Below are 16,577 nucleotides of genomic sequence, written 5' to 3' on the forward strand. Positions count from 1 at the left end.
GGATGAAGAAGAGAGTAGAGTGAAGGAAATGAGAACGGGAGAGGTTGTCATAAAGCGCAGACGGGATAGGGATGGTGCTAAGATCTGATGGAACTAAGGTTTGCGGGGGGGTGTTGGGAAGTGACGGTATATACTAGGTAAAATATGCGTCTCTTTAACCATAAACCCCACCCTGCACTCTTCCTCATCACCACAAAACGATGAACCACCCGACGGAGGTCCAGTAGACAAAGATACGTGCACATCTATACATGTCTCTATATCCTCCCCGCCCACATAGCAGCCCGGGGGGCGCCGCTCGGTAGAATGCAAATAACGCATAACGAATAACCGGGGGGATTTAGATCCGTCCCTCCCGGGAGATAGCAGGGAGCATCACCCACGCGAGGGCTTCCGCAGTCATTGCTATAGATTACTATAAGGCTTCAATGCCTATTGACAAATAGCGAATTTAAAAACAGCAACTCAGGTGATGTGGCGAGTGATATCTCATGATACACTCTAAGTGGTGTTTTCCCTCGGTTTGGGCTGAGAAGGGTCTAGTTTACCCCGGAACAAGCAATAGAGGTATATTTAACAGCTACTGCTATCAGGAATAGCCGCTGTTGGAGAGATGTATATATCTCCTGCAGAAGAAAAAATGGGTCCGGGGCATGAATTTTTAAATAACCAGTGGCTGGCTATGTCTCCCTAGGCTAACAAAAAATACACGTCCTTAAATAAGCTCGCAGCTCAAGACAGCCCTCCCCCAAAAAACCTATATCATCGTTTCTGCGACGGGGGGAGCTTGTTGACTTAATTGGCAGAAACAGATCCTGCCGGGTACCTCCAGAATTCCCACGCTCTTCCACTCAGAGGGTACAGAATCTATGTACATGTCTATGGTCTTTGACTCTGGTATGTACACCCTTTTCAAGGCTTCGCGAGCTGGCCCACGGACTGATGGTGGTGTAATCCGCCCTGCACAACCCTACGTCCTCTTTCATGAGCACACCCATTTCCCGGGGGACTCTACATATGTTATTACTGAAACACCATGTTCCACTCTGTCACATTCACGGCACTAACCAGCGGTCCTTTCAGCGACGAGTGACGACCTGTGACGCGATCCGCCCATAATACTGCTTATCTTAGTGCGTGTATGGCCTGTATAGCGTACATGATGTATCTTGTGCATTCTCGCGGCCGTATTTAATATCCAAACCAAAGGACCCACAACGCAAATCGTATTCCAAATAACGGAGGCTGTAGTGTGGTCATATGCCATCACTCGGCCATTACCAAGACTTTTTTTTCTGTTGCCTATAACAATCTGCTCTATGCATTCTAGATACCAGCAATGCCAGATAAACATCACATTTTATCACTCGTGACCATATAATCAACTTTTATCCAGCTACAATTGAGATCGCTCGCAATCCCATATTCCTCAATTCGAAACATCCCAAGGTGCGGAACCATAACTATATCCACACTAGTTAAAAAGGTAGCTCCAATATACCTTCTTCGTGCATGAACGCGTTGCCCTCCCTCCCTTGCCCCAAAAAGCGAAGATAGCAGCAGCAGCAAAAAAAAGAAAAGGAAAGAGAGAAAAGAAAAGAGAGAAAAGAAAATGAATCCCTCAATGAGTAAAAAAACCTGATTACAAATAACCCACAGAAATAAAAGGCCAGCTGTTCTGCGCTCCACCAAAATAAGATTAAAAGGAGAAGGGAAGAAAAAAGAAAAAAAATAAAACGAAAACATAAAAACGCCGTTATACAATGACTCGCGAGAATACTGGCTGTTTTCCGCTGAACTCGCCCCCATTACCTTCCATCTCACCGATGCTACCCACACCGTTTGCCATCCTCGCGCTTGAAATCCTCCCACCGATCCATGTCCAAACCCTCATCACTTCACCAGATATCTCCCTCTCCCCAGCACGGACATTACTGTTCATCTCGACAATCTTCTGCACCCCGTCCCATAATTTTTTGCGTCTCTGTGGATTGAATTCATGTTGCAAAACCTGATCCCTCAGCTGAACGGCCCCAACCCACGGTTCTGTTGGATTATCGGTCGCATGTTGAGCGAGTTGTTGAAGCGCAACGTGAACCAATTGAGTTACTTGCTCTTTGTAATGACGGTTTGTCGCAATGTATGACCGGAGACGGGTAAGGATGACAGTGATAAGAATTACTCCTGAAAAAAAAAAATACGTCAGAAGGCTCGAAAGTATCAGAAAATGGGAATGCACTCACCAATAAGCTCGATTCGATGTCTGACCATGGATCCGGTGATTGACTTGCGGATCGCACAGCCGAGCGGAATGCTAGCGAGAGAGGTTGATCGTAGGTAGGTGACATCTTGGCTGTGGATGTAACCATCGGCGACCTAAGTCAGATAAGAACGCTCTTCCTTCTAAATTGAAAAGAAATCAATCCTACCTATTCTTGGTGGAAACAACCTCTTCCCGATTCGACACGTCCTCTAGTGCATTCCTCCATAGCTCGTTGAACTGCGCGTCCGACAAGCTCGGCTGTATTGTAGGAGAACAAAAAGTTAGCGATATTCAAACAAGGCTGTGGACGATTGCGACACCACACAAAAGAAAACATGGGAAAATATTCCGCGGGACTAACGGCTTTTAGGTCATACAACACTTGCCTCAGATCGGCCTCCGAGACTCCCGCCTCCTCATCCTTTCCCAGCGAAGCTTCTCCACATTCAACGTCTGCTGCTCGTTCCCTCAAAACTCTAATCGCCTCATCCGACAAGATTGCGATTCTTCGAAGCTTCTCTGAGTCTGGCTCACATGTAGGGGGAAGAGGCACTAGTCCCCCGAAAGAGAGTGGATTGGGAACGAGCACATAGTCGTCTTTGCAATCAGCTTCGTAGTTAAATCTGCAGATGGCATTTGGAGGACAGGGCTCGCATTGAGGGCGGATGAGGCTCGTCCAGTCAGGGTCGTATGTTTGCATATCTGATACAACATATTAGACAGACCCCAAAGTAAAATCTAAGAGAAAAACAAACCGAGTTTCCCCAATCCGCAATAACCCACTTCCTTTTTCTCCTTCCGCCACCACATAAAATAACCGCTCAGGAGCGCTATTACGATAGCCCAAAGCATATTTGTACCTGTAGAAGATGACTGACCGCCTGTTCTCCTTCTTAGAGCACCGGGCTCCCTAGCGATTTCTTCGGTCTCTTCGGGAGTAAACTCCTCACCGGGTTCAAGAGAATAACCTTCCTCTTCCTCCTCTTTCTTCACTATACCTTTGTTTTTGACATCATTCTTAGAACTCTGCAGTCTTGAGAGTGGAACCTCAAATTTCTTGGAGGAGGGCACAACATGTGTATTGGTTGGGGTATAAGCAGAATCACGTTCACTGTCGTATCTAGACGGAGTAAAATCTGTTCTCCTTCTAGCAGATATTGATTTGCGTTTTTTCTCACTAGCCAGAGTCTAGGCACAAATTAGTTAGCGTAAAACCCCATTTTCTATACTTAAGGGGATATCTCACTTTACGGCGATCAGCTCTTTCGGGTGATCTTGTTGCAGGAGGGGATCCACTCTGGAAAGGATTGTGTGACGAAAATACAGCGCCGTCGTCCTCTGAATTTTCAAACTTAAGTTTTGGCGGAGAATCTCCAGGACTCTCAGCCTTGGGTATAATGGATTGACGGACGCTACTATTTCGAGTTTTCCGGATAGATTTTGGGGGCTCTTGGTCCTCAACTTCAGATTTATCTGTTTCTTGTACTCTAGTATGCTTTCCTGAAGCTCTTTTAACCGAAGCTGACCGTCTAGGGGTCCGCGCAGGTCTAGGTGTCTCCTCCTCCTCTTCAGTATCCGCTGTCCCCACGCGAGACGCGGCGCGGCGCGATGACCTTCTGGGGGTCGCCTCGATCGACGGGGTGTTGTCGCGACCCATATCGACTATTCCACGACCAGACGGCTTTACACGACTGCGAGCATTCAGAATAGTACGAGCCTTTGGAGCAACATGTTGAGTGAATAGCTCAACAAGCTGTGCTTTTTTCGCAGAAGTTGGGTAGTCGACATTGTGTTCCAGGAGGATTCCACGAAGTTGTGGGACTTTAAGGGTAGCTGGATCAAAGCCAGGTTGGAGGTAATCAGTCTCGTTGTCCATCTCGATATTTCAAACGGGGCCCAAGCTCCAAAGTGGACAAGTAGGTGATTAGGTGTCCTGGATGTCGGAGATAGAGCGTCTCTGAGATGCGCAATAGTGAGAACTTAAAGCAGTTAGAAGATATTTAAAAGAAGGTAGAGGCAAGGATTAGCGTTAATATCTGTAGGACGCTGATGGGTGTTGAAGATGAGGTTGGCGGGGGAAATGACACAACGTAGACGACGTTCGAGTACATAGGTGGCGATGTCTTGCCAAGCTTTGAGGATCACAAGGTCTGTGTGGCAATGGCAGCGCCACACCGCCACATGCACATCCTATCACTCGCTATTGGGCGGGCTTCCTGGAGACCTAGGATGGGTTTTAAATTTTGTAGCGTTAGACTTGCTACGAATATTTGGTGGTTATTATTATTGTAGCAAATATGCACTTCGAATTCAGTGGTTAAAACGTCACGAAAAGGTCTTGATTACATGTATGATCATGATCAATGAATGCTAGCTTCGATACTAATATATACATTATATACATACATGTAATATACATGTATGTAGTACTCTGAGTACATCAGGCCAGGGCCGAATACTACATGTAGTTGGTGGGGCATGTAGATTGAGAATATTAGCAAGTCTACATGTACAGCCACTCAGCAAAAGTATTCGTGATATAGTTTTAATGTCAGTGCGCAGTGCGGCGCACCCGTAATACTGATGTTCTTATCCTTCATTAATTTAGGCACCGTTGGTCACTGGGAGTCTTCTCTTGGGGGTTCTTGATGGTCCGCCACGGTTACATATGGAGAAATGTCTCACTCCGAAATCGGAATCACGAACACTTTTGCAGAGTGGCTGTAGGTCAATATTTACCGTGAGAGTAACTCCGCTTATAAGTGTGACTTAATTATAATCATAAGTACATCATATACGTACAGCCGCATTTGAAAAGTATTGGCACCTCCGAGCCAAACTCACGAGGCAGTCCTTTCTGCTTTTCAATTCTCATATTCGAGACAATTGCCAGAGAGAGCTGCAATGTCTCTATTGCGGTCATACCTATCAATAAGTTGAGTATGCGCGAGTGCCATGGTTTTTGGTGGGCCACAATTCATGAACGACTCAATATAGTAGGGTGCCAATACTTTTCGAATGCGGCTGTACATACGTAGCGCCTATCGTACGCCAATCCTCATAGTTACATGTATACTCAACACCGCCTGTACTCACATGGAGCACTATCGTTGTCCTTTAATTGCCATTAGAATCTATGCGAGTAAAACTATGATTAGAATCCGATGGCTTTATAGATATTTCTTGATCAGATGTAGTAATTCCTTATTAAATTTCACTATTAAAAGTTTGATTTTGTACATACATGTACTTTTATCTTGATCGAGATTTAAATCCGTTAAGCGGGCGCGCGTCATGTCCAAAAACTCCTTAATTCAAGTTTTTCCACATGTACAGACTGCGTCCAGCACCAATTAAATTATGCGCCAGAAAGAATTTAAACCATAAGCTACTACTTCTGAGGACCATATTGTCGCTAATAGCTATATAATTAATTGCTGCGCTTCTCTAAGAGTCGCGTCGTCATAATTATCGATTCTACAAAACTATGATCTTGTGGATATTTAATTAGCTTTAGGAATAAGCTTAGGATTAATTTGCTCATGAAGCTTATTACATGTATAGCTGTTGGTAGCGATAAAACTGGTTGGACGATGAGCGAGTTTATTTCCAAGTTTGACAGCCAAAACAGGCGCATTCAGAGATAATGGGATCAGCCAATCTTTTGACATCTTACTTTTCGTTGCTGTCAAGTGACTGAGGATCGCGATCGATGATTTAGAACCTCAGCGGCCGTACCGCCATTTGTTTGATATATATTTGAAGTATGTCAGATGCCTTGACAAATCATATCAAGGAGATTAATGAGTCGACGCAGCACTGGGATACATCAACAATTGGTTGTAATTGGTCCTATAGCTACGTAACAAGTGCATGGAATGCTCAACGAGTAATGCATGCATGTACCTGTCCAGCTACATTTAGCTACTAAGACGTGTAGCTATATGTACGCTCTATGTATCTATATCATGTACATGTAGTATTGCAAGTCATAATATGTGCAGACAATGAATGTACGCTGTATATGTCCGATTCCTGGATCTCCAGATCTCGCAGCGTAATCATTAAAGTTCTTTATACATCAGAGGAGCTAGTTCAGTTAGTACGGTTCGGAGCTTGAAATTTAGGGATGACTTTAGTTGCTACGAGGGAATAGACTAAGTTGGTAATGTATCCGAATCCATAGAATACCCCGAATTTAAACCTGGCGTCTTTTGCGCAAAGGCTCTACTAGTAACGCCCCTATCTTTGGTGCAGTAAGTATAACATGTAACTTAAGTAATGGTATAGATAAGGAAAGATTGTTGTCATGAAACCAGTACTACAAGCATATACATGTGTATACTGCAGGCGCGCCATCAGATCGGAATTCGAAAGCCATGAGACTAGATGCGCTCTAGCTCTAGGATTGATCCGAGTTAAATAACGTACATATACAACATGAAATACGTAGTTTACATGTGTTTGTGATATTCCCAACATTTAGAGCCATGGTAAGTATTACGATATCGACTTGGAGCATATATGTTCGATATGCAGCAGCTGCAAATTAAATGTTTTATAATTTAGGGAGATCCTAAGTTTATATACATAATATTTAGATACAGTATAAAAAACTGGATTGAGGGGATAGATTAAGTCATAGCGTATACAAGTAAATACATACTGTAGACGTTGACATTGCAGCATGCACAAATCAACCCCATTTCTGGTGGCAAGCTGCATACTGCGCCGACTTATGTAACAAATTTCTAGTATAATTTAGGTGTATTATTACATGTATATATACCTGCGGGTGTTTGTCTCAAACGGCGTCCTAGACCTGGATATCCATTCCTTACGTGGCCCTGGGAATTTTTATGTTTGAAGTTGCGTTGGGACAATACCCTAACCCTAGTGAAGGAACTCCCCGTGACAACATGCATAGTGAGATTAGATGACCCACGTTTCGTGCGGTACACCCTCAGCTCTAGACGAGTCTCAGGCTGACCACTTGGGATTAGGAACTTGCCTGTAGCACAACAGTAGTTCAATACATGTATGTAGACACCTAGGCTTACTTACCCTACGGAGAGCAGCGAGCTGCCTGTGGGCACGAGACTACATATTGTAAGTGGATATACTTTTTTACTTCGCTACATCATAAGTAGACATTGATAGCAACATACGTATATATTTGTAAGAAGTATTTTATTGTCGTCAATAGTACCAAGGGCTTACGGCACATCGAAGGTGGTTCCAACGGAAAGCTCGAAGATTTTCGGGGATCGGGCTTCGCACTGTACTTGCTTTTTCCACCGATTGTTGCTGGGTGGCCCGTGACCTATCTAGAATAGTCTTTTCTGTTATCCCAGATTCCTACTATAAGGTAGAATTTGAACGGATTTGTGATGTGGAAACTGTGCCTTTATGTGTGGCCCGCTCAGTGCACAGAGCCTATGTATGCATGCAGAATTGCAAATGCGCACTCCATTGAAAGATGGAAGCGAGTAACCACTGACTCGGTACATCCGCTTTACCCCAAGTGCGTAGTAATTTGCTTCTGTCTTTGAGAATGAGGGGGTGGGGCATACATGTAGTTAAGGGGACGGTAGAGATGTCGGTACCTTCATGTAGGTACTCTACTTTACATTTGAACTTGTATGACATAATAAAATAAGCATGCCTTACCATAATTATAAAAGGGGATGATGGGTGGGAGGGAATTCCACGCGCCCTGGTGTGCAATTTCATGTACATAGAGTACCACGTACCTACATGTAAGTAGGGTGGATAGGGCGAAAAATAGCCAGAAGAGTCATACGCATAGGTTCATAGGATTTCGTGCCGGGCTTCTACCAAGTAATGGCATATCTGCATACCGAGGATCTGGGAGGGGTTCGGATGTTTGGAGGAGCAAAGCAGAAACCAAGCTCCTGCTGGCAGGGCGGGGGAGCGGGCTCCCAATCGTTTCGCGTGTCGCTCCACTCAGCCCAACCCAGTGCCCAACCCAGTGCCCAACCCAACGGGGTGTGCCGTAGCAAGCCTGACAATCACAACCACCTAGATCAGGCAAAATAATAAATAATAGGAAAGAATTATTAAAAATTCAAGAATCCAAATCGCAAAGTAAATCATCAAAAAGAAAGAAAAAGATACACCGACCCCTTACCTAGAGGAGCCCAGACAGTCTCCCCAATCATCGTATTCCCCACACTTACTTTACAACCCCCGTCCGCTTCGTCCTGCTATTCCTCTTTGCTGCTCGGGTTCATCATCTTCCTCGATAAACTACATACCACTCCGTACTACTGCTACCTACTGCTTCGACTACTTACCTGCCCGTCGGTCAGCATTCCCGAACTGCGCTGTCATTGCCCTGCCCTGTCATGGCGGTTTAGTGCATCAGTTACTGTGTCCGACGGCCGCGAACACAAAATCCCTACCCATCACGTCGTGTTAAATACACAGTGGCCTGGGAAGAGAAAGAAAGAAAGAAAACAAAAAGGACAATTAGACAGAGAGAAAGCCCGCAGGGGAAAAAACGACAAGAGATCCCCAGTACCAGACAGCCGAGTGAGATAACGTATAACGATAAAGAATAGGAGGAAGGAAAAAGAAGACAAAGGTGATTCCTGTATATACGTATACAGGTGGTTGTGCCCATCCCCCTCGCAGAGGTTCCTCCCTGTGGAGCGCATCATATTCGCGTATCAAACATCATGACCCGACACGAGCAGCGTCAGCGGACGAACTCGGCCACCTCATACCATTCATTGAATTCTTCGCGCTACGGGCAAGATAGTTCAATGTCGCAGGGAAGCCGGAACCCTATCCAGGTCCCTGCCAGGCCTCGCAAGTGAGTGCTTGTTATTTCTTATTCTATTGGCTATCATCAATTTAAATTTCCTTTACAACCTACAATCCCTTCTCCCCTTCTGTCAAGGTTCCAGGTCCCTTGGATACTCACCCCCTATGTAACGAAAATTCATATGTGAGAGGACTGCAAAAAGAAAAGAAGAAAAAAAGAAACAGAATTCGCCGTTTGAGGTTTCGTTGCAGGGGCTGGTTGGTTTGTGTGGGCCTGGACTAGTTGTTTGATCTCCTGTCACGATGTCATTGAGCGCTGACGCGATGTTGTTGCGGTTATCCGCTTTACTTGCTTGCTCTACTACAGATTTGATAGAGAACAAAACGTTTCTCCAGGGTCATTTGCCCCCGTTAATCACTCACCTCCGCTATCATCTCAAAATACTGGCCCGATTATGAGTGATCATCGTCGTGAGCTCGCCGTTCTGCAAACACCTCCTTTCATACTTCGCCAGAATCCTCCATCTACAGCTAATTCGCCCATGAATCCATCGGCATCTTCTTCCACGCCCACTACGAGCTTCTTGAATGGAAATTTTGCCTTTGATTCCCACTCTCCTCATACGCAGGAACAATATCAACTCTCGCCCCCGCTGCGACCTGGTACCGCACCTTCTTCAGGTGATCGTAATGACCGATCATCGGATGGCTACTTTCCGTCAGATGATCGCCGTCCGTCAGTTGCTTCAGTGATTACCAATGCTTCGTCTACAGGTTCGAAATCTTCTATAGGAAGACAAATTATGAAGAAATTCTTTGGAGATGGGGACAATAATGATAGCCCTGCTTCCTCTGAATCATCATTACCGCCAAGTGCCACACCTCGTTCACACTTTGGAAGGCCTACTACACCCACATATTCACGACCTCGAACACCTGTGCCTTCTTCAGATGTTGTGCCGTTTTTGTATCAAGACCCGGAGGTGAGCTAATATTTCATTATATTCATGGGCATTGCTACTGGATTAAGGTTAACACTAGTCGTAGGACATTCGTCGACTAGGCGATGCACCTGTTCATGACGCCCCGATACAAATGGATGATAGAAGATTAGACCAGGGGGAGCAAAGTTCCACATCCTCGCATTCTCATAGGTTTATTCACCGTAGCAAAAATAGGGATAAGGATAGGGACAAGGGACTTGACAAGGAGCTTCCTCCACGACCATCATCAGCACATAAGGAATCCTTGTCGTTTTCAGGTCTAGGACATGATCATAGGAAAGGCCTTAGGCTACATTTAGATGGGACAGCATCCTCCCACTCATCGCAAACACGACTCGTACGACCTGGATCACCAACCCCTTCAGTTGCCAGCTCACTTTCGAACAATCCACCTAGATCTCCTAGTGAGAATACCCAGAGCAAAAAGCATTCTTTGTGGGGAAGTCTTTGGGGGAAATCTAAAGACGACAAAGACGACAAGGATAGTTCACAATCTACGAGATTGAAGGGATCAAAGGGGAAGAGTTCTGAGCCTATAACAGTGTCAGCAAGTGGTATCTCACCAGTTCACGTTACTCCCAAGAGAGGCCCGGCTACGTGTGAGTACGTTAATCCTCGGACATTGGACTACGCCCCAGTAGAGATGGTGCAACAAGCTCGAAGGAAGGGAGGAACGAGTATTCCCAGACGTGCTGGTAAGCGGGAGGTTCCCCATGATGGGCCTGATTCGAGAGGGGGACTCGGGGCCAACCGCCGCGGACCTCGCAGTGCCAAAGATATGGGAAAGCAGCCGACTCAGTTCACACTCGATACAGACCTTTCAAATATTCATGAATTTGTGAAACCGACTGGAGCCCAATCTGCAGAGCCGGGTCCTGGCACGTCCTTTTCATGGGAAAATCAGGAGAAAACTCCCCCTGTAGGGACCGAGATAACCTGGGAGCCACCCGAGAGTTGGGATTCCGGAAATCGGAATGAGATAATAAACGAAAAATTGGCATTGGAAGAAGGTGGTGGGGATGTATCGGAAGACACACAGGTATGCAAGCACCTCTCTAACATTTACCTATTGAAACGTGCATGAACTTACTTTGTGTAGTATTGTATACGGGTATTCCGAGCCGACTCAACCTTTGCAACACTCTCCTGTAGACTTCAAGCTTCAGTAACTGAGGTACTGCACTTACTCGGCCGGAAATCATTCTTACAGGATGACTTGAAAAACTATCAGATTGTGATGAAGAAGAATGGTCTCTTGCGTATCCTTGGGCCTAATGAACGCCCGTTAAAAATACAAAAAAGGCTACTAGAGCAAGCTGGTTACACCGAAGATGATCATCTAGAAGAAATCGGGAGAGAAGACCATGGCTACTTATGCCGATTTACTTTCATGATGTCTAGGATGGGTGGTTATTCTTTGGTATGTAGATGTGACTTCCTTTGCAGTAGGGATGGAATTCATTAATAATTGGTTTGTTCTTAGCAGGATCAGGACCCAGGTCTTGGCAAAATGCAAAAGTTCAGCCATGTTGACCTCCAAGGTCGCAACCTTTTGGCGATTCCAATCACATTATATCATAAAGCCCCGGAAATCATATCTTTGAATCTTTCACGCAATCTTTCGCTCAATATACCAACAGATTTCATACAACAATGTGTTAATTTGAGAAAAATCGAGTTTCAGGGCAATGAAGTTGAGAGGCTTCCTTCCAGCATTTCGGCGGCTTCCAGGTTAACATATTTGGATGTTTCGAATAATCGACTATCAGAATTAGACAATGCCTCGTTAGAGAACCATGCGTCTTTGGTTGCATTGAAGATGGCAAATAATCGTCTTAGAGCCCTGCCTGAATGTTTCAGTAAATTCAAAAGCCTCAGGAGTTTGAATCTGTCCTCCAACTTTCTTACTTGTCTCCCAACGTTTATCTGTGAGCTGGTAACGTTGGTTGATCTTGACATTTCATTCAACATGATCAAGAGTTTTCCATTGGAAATTGGACAGCTTTCAGCACTGGAACGACTTACAGCAACAAACAACCTCCTCTCCGGGCCACTTACACAGACGTTTTCGATGTTGGGTTCGTTAAAAGAATTGGATGTGCGATATAACAAGTTACATGATATCGACATCGTTGCAGATTTGCCCAGATTAGAACTGGTGATCGCCAACAATAACGCGGTTACCTGTTTTCAGTATTCTTTCCCTAAACTGCGTGCGTTGCATTTGAACACCAACCCTGTTACGAGATTCAATCTTGTATCAGCGATGCCAATGCTCAAGCTCTTGAACCTATCGGAGGCGAGACTTGCTGCACTTGCGGAAACCTTATTCGAGAAGTTGCCAAACTTGGAAAAACTTGTTCTCGATAGGAATCATATCGTCTCATTTCCCCCTCAAATTGGGCTGTTAAAGAAGCTAGAGTATATGAGTTGTTTTAATAACGCCCTCGCCTTGTTACCCAAAGAGATCGGGCAGCTTCAGGAATTAAAGTTCCTTGACCTACATGCTAATAATCTCAAGGTTCTTCCTGGAGAGATCTGGCAGTTGATGAATTTGAGGACCTTGAATGTGTCTTCTAATCTCTTAAAGGAATTGCCGAAGCCTATCACGAACCCTACTGCTGTCCCTACACCGTCGCCGCCAATGGATAATCTGTCGCCTGGGAAAGAGAAAACTAAGGAGGAGGATGGTGCGAAGAGTAGCGAAATTAGGAGACCGTCACAAACATCTGGAGGATTATTAAGTGTTGGGGGTTCACCAGGTGACGGTGGCAGAAAGGGTTCCGTGGCCTCTGTATACACAAATGCCACAAGGAAGGCATCTGTGATATCTAAGGCAGGGTCAGAAAACGGAACATCAAGCCAGCCAAGAAAGGATTCAGCAGCTTCAAGCCGTATCTATAACACATTTGCATTCTCGCTTCGTTATCTGTACCTTGCAGATAACAATCTATCGGACGAGGTTTTTGAACAATTATCACTGCTTTCAGAGCTAAGGGTGTTAAATCTCTCCTACAATCGGATCTACGATATCCCCACAAGAGCCTTGAAGGGGATGCCTTTGTTAAACGAGCTTTATCTTTCTGGAAACGAATTGACAAGTTTGCCTGCCGAAGATCTTGAGAGTGTTAACCTTCTGAACGTGCTTTATATCAATTCGAACAGATTCTACACCCTTCCGGCAGAACTGGGAAAAATAAGGAAATTGCTGGTCTTGGATGTGGGGAATAATGCATTGAAGTACAACATTTCAAACTGGCCATATGACTGGAATTGGTTAGTTTTTTTTTAATCCTACAGCGCATTAACTAGACGGTGAAATCATTCTCATTAACTCTGCTCTATAGGAACTGGAATATTGAATTGAAGTATCTTAGTATGTCTGGCAACAAGCGTTTAGAAATCAAACCAGGTCGAAATGACTCAAATTCTGAGCGTCATCATAATATTACGGATTTCACCCAGCTCTCGAAGCTTAGGGTTCTTGGCCTCATGGATGTTACGTTAACGATTCCTAATGTGCCGGACCAGACGGAAGATCGACGAATTCGTCTTTCAGGGTCAATGGTGCGATCGATGCCTTATGGCATGGCTGACTCCCTAGGTAGAAGTGAACATCTTTCAATGATTGACATGGTGATTCCTGGTTTTCGTGGAAATCGGAATGAATGCATTGTTGGGATGTTCGATGGACAGGCTTTGTCAACTGGAGGTAGTAAGGTCTCAAAGTTTCTCCACGAATCGCTGGAGTTTTTCTTGAAGGAGGAACTGGATAAACTACGGGCGGATGAGAGGCCAGGGAAGGCTTTGCATCGAGCGTTCTTGAACCTAAATAAGGAGCTCGCTACAGTTGCCATGCAAACTTTCGACGAGAAAAGCGTTTCTGGGATAAACTCGCATCGTGGTTCTATCGCACCCAGTGCTGCTGTGCTTGGTCAAGACGATCTTGCTTCTGGTGGGGTGGCAACTGTTGTCTACATCAAGGATAATGAGCTTTATCTTGCCAACGTGGGGGACGCGATGGCGATATTGGTGCAAACGAATGGTGATCATAAGCTTTTGACTAAAAAACACGATCCGGGAAACCCGCTAGAGGCCGAAAGGATCCGGGAAGCAGGGGGATACGTTTCTAGAAACGGGAAACTCAATGACTCTCTCGATGTATCCCGTGCATTTGGGTATTTTCACCTTATGCCCTGCGTCAACGCATCCCCTCACATTCATGAGACGACAATTTCCGATCAGGAGGAGTTTCTCATTATAGCTAGCAGAGAGGTATGGGAGTATTTAAGCTATCAAACTGCGGTGGATCTCGCTCGTTCCGAACGCGTAGATCTGATGAAGGCCGCCCATAAATTGAGGGATATCGCCATGGCCTACGGAGCTACTAATAAGATTATGGTCATGATACTCGGCTTGAAGAAGGCAAAGTCTAGGACGCGAACTCAATCGGTATCCGTAAGACCAGGTCAAGGTTATCCGAATGATGAGCACCCTCAAACTGCGGTTACCGCAAGGAGGAGGAAGGATGGCAGAGATTTTCCGGATGATTCGGTTTGCGTTCCTATTTACCTAGAGCTCTGTTGATATACTAATATTCATGTGATAGGGTCTCGCTCGTCTCGACGCTGAAGTTAGGCCTCCTGACGGAGATCTTGCTATGGTATTCACCGACATCAAAAATTCCACATTACTCTGGGAAACATATCCAATTGCAATGCGCGCTGGTATCAAGATACATAACAACATTATGCGCCGTCAATTACGTATTGTTGGAGGATATGAGGTCAAGACTGAGGGTGATGCCTTCATGGTCTGCTTTCAAACTGCAACCTCGGCATTGCTTTGGTGTTTTAGTGTTCAATCAATGCTATTGGATGCAGATTGGCCGTCCGAAATTTTGGAATCTATCCATGGGAAAGAATTACTAGATGAAGAGGGAAACCAGATTTATCGCGGACTATCAGTCAGGATGGGAATTCATTGGGGTGGCCCTGTGTGCGAAACTGATCCAATTACACGGCGTATGGACTACTTCGGCCCAATAGTTAATCGAGCTTCCCGTATCAGCGCGGAGGCAGACGGAGGTCAAATTACAGTCAGTTCCGATTTTGTGGCCGAGATCAATAGATGCGTTGCCGCTTATGAAAACTCTGATAGTCAATCGCTATCACCTGATGACATTTTTGGGGATGAAGAGGCCGCCCGTGCAATCAGCCGGGAACTTCGAACACTCAGTAGCCAGGGCTTTGAGATTAAGGAACTTGGACCCCGAAAACTGAAGGGACTAGAGAATCCCGAGTTTATTCACCTAATGTACCCCCAATCCCTTCGCGGACGTTTGAAAAATAAGCGGGCTGCCCCCAAGCCCGAAACGCCGGTACTGCCGTTGGAATTGGAGCAAATATGGGCTTTATGGGAAATATCATTACGGTTAGAGACACTTTGCTCTACGCTCAGTAACAACAAAGTGCCTACCGGTTCAACCGATATACATAACAAGTTGAGGAGTATTGGTGAAAAGATTTCTGAGGATGCTGCGATCCAGTTCCTCGAACACATAATTACTCGCATTGAGGTAAGAGTTTCCCCTTTAAACCCGAGCTACCCGGTACTCATGAACTAACTCTCTGGGTGGTAGAATTCAATGACAACTTTGCACTTAAGAAAACTTCTCACGCCAGACCCTTCAGTTGGTTGGTTATCTTCGGGCCTACCCCTCACAGACCTCTTGACGCTTCTAGAGTCAAGATTATCGTCCAACCTCAACGAAGGGCCAAGTAACTCGTCTAGTCGTATCACAGAGGTTCCGTATGTTTCACCCCACTATGCGGACTCTGCGCCATCTTCGCCTCATTCCTAAAGAAAAGTAATCCCCGACGCCGCATGAGTACCGTTTACAGAAGTTCCTTTTCCTTGGCTTTTCCTTTCCTTTTCCTTTCCCTTTTCAGTTGGTTGTATTGGCGAATTCGGACTTCTGGTTTGTTATGAGTTTATCAATTCTTGTTTTATTTTGGAATTCTTTTTCTTTCGTCTTCCGGTGGTGGCTTAGGTTTATGACACGCGCACGCTCCAATCAAGTGGATTTGTGGTGAGCCAGATGGCGCTCCTGGGGCAGGAAGGGATGGGCTGAAGATTATTTTCCTCGTCCCTTTTTGTAGATACATGTCTATCATGGCCTTTGTCTCTTTTATTGAGCTCCTATCGTTTGGGTATGGGGCTTGCTCATTCAGTTCCGAGGCGGTGGATTTTGACTTTCTTTATGGAAAATGATCTTTTTTTTTTGCGATATTTTTCTTTCTTTCGTTTCCCTTGGATTCACATTTATCATTCTTATCAGCAAAGGGCGCAAAAGCTTGGGTGTTAAAGCATTATTTGATGGGTTTGGGTCTTTACGTGCCGTTTTATCAGTTGTTTTTTCAATTTCTTCACTGGATGGATTATCTTTTGATTCGCTCTTTACAGGGCAATTGTTCTTACCTTTTTTATCCTATCTATCCTTCCTTCTCAATTTTACCCCA

The 16,577-nt window shown here is 45.1% G+C and overlaps 2 protein-coding genes across 2 annotated transcripts; one reads left to right on the top strand and one right to left on the bottom strand.

The window, feature by feature from the left end:
* Positions 1-1,756: 1,756 nt before the first annotated feature.
* Positions 1,757-4,139, bottom strand: LAJ45_00113 (uncharacterized protein; the record flags this gene model as incomplete). The annotated part of the gene is made up of 6 exons (XM_046109715.1): positions 1,757-2,184; positions 2,244-2,353; positions 2,430-2,521; positions 2,625-2,965; positions 3,019-3,451; positions 3,510-4,139. The coding sequence occupies 6 exons, from the start codon at positions 4,137-4,139 to the stop codon at positions 1,757-1,759; spliced, it is 2,034 nt and encodes a 677-aa protein (XP_045976408.1).
* Positions 4,140-8,964: 4,825 nt separating this feature from the next.
* On the top strand, positions 8,965-15,919 carry LAJ45_00114 (uncharacterized protein; the record flags this gene model as incomplete). The annotated part of the gene is made up of 8 exons (XM_046109716.1): positions 8,965-9,101; positions 9,420-10,035; positions 10,100-11,095; positions 11,156-11,476; positions 11,543-13,332; positions 13,404-14,610; positions 14,666-15,634; positions 15,698-15,919. 8 exons carry the CDS (start codon positions 8,965-8,967, stop codon positions 15,917-15,919), a joined length of 6,258 nt encoding a protein of 2,085 aa, XP_045976409.1.
* Between the last annotated feature and the right edge of the window lie 658 nt (positions 15,920-16,577).

The sequence above is a fragment of the Morchella importuna genome (assembly GCF_003444635.1).
Source record: "Morchella importuna strain M04M26 chromosome Unknown Morimp01GS001, whole genome shotgun sequence".
Classification (NCBI taxonomy): domain Eukaryota; kingdom Fungi; phylum Ascomycota; class Pezizomycetes; order Pezizales; family Morchellaceae; genus Morchella; species Morchella importuna.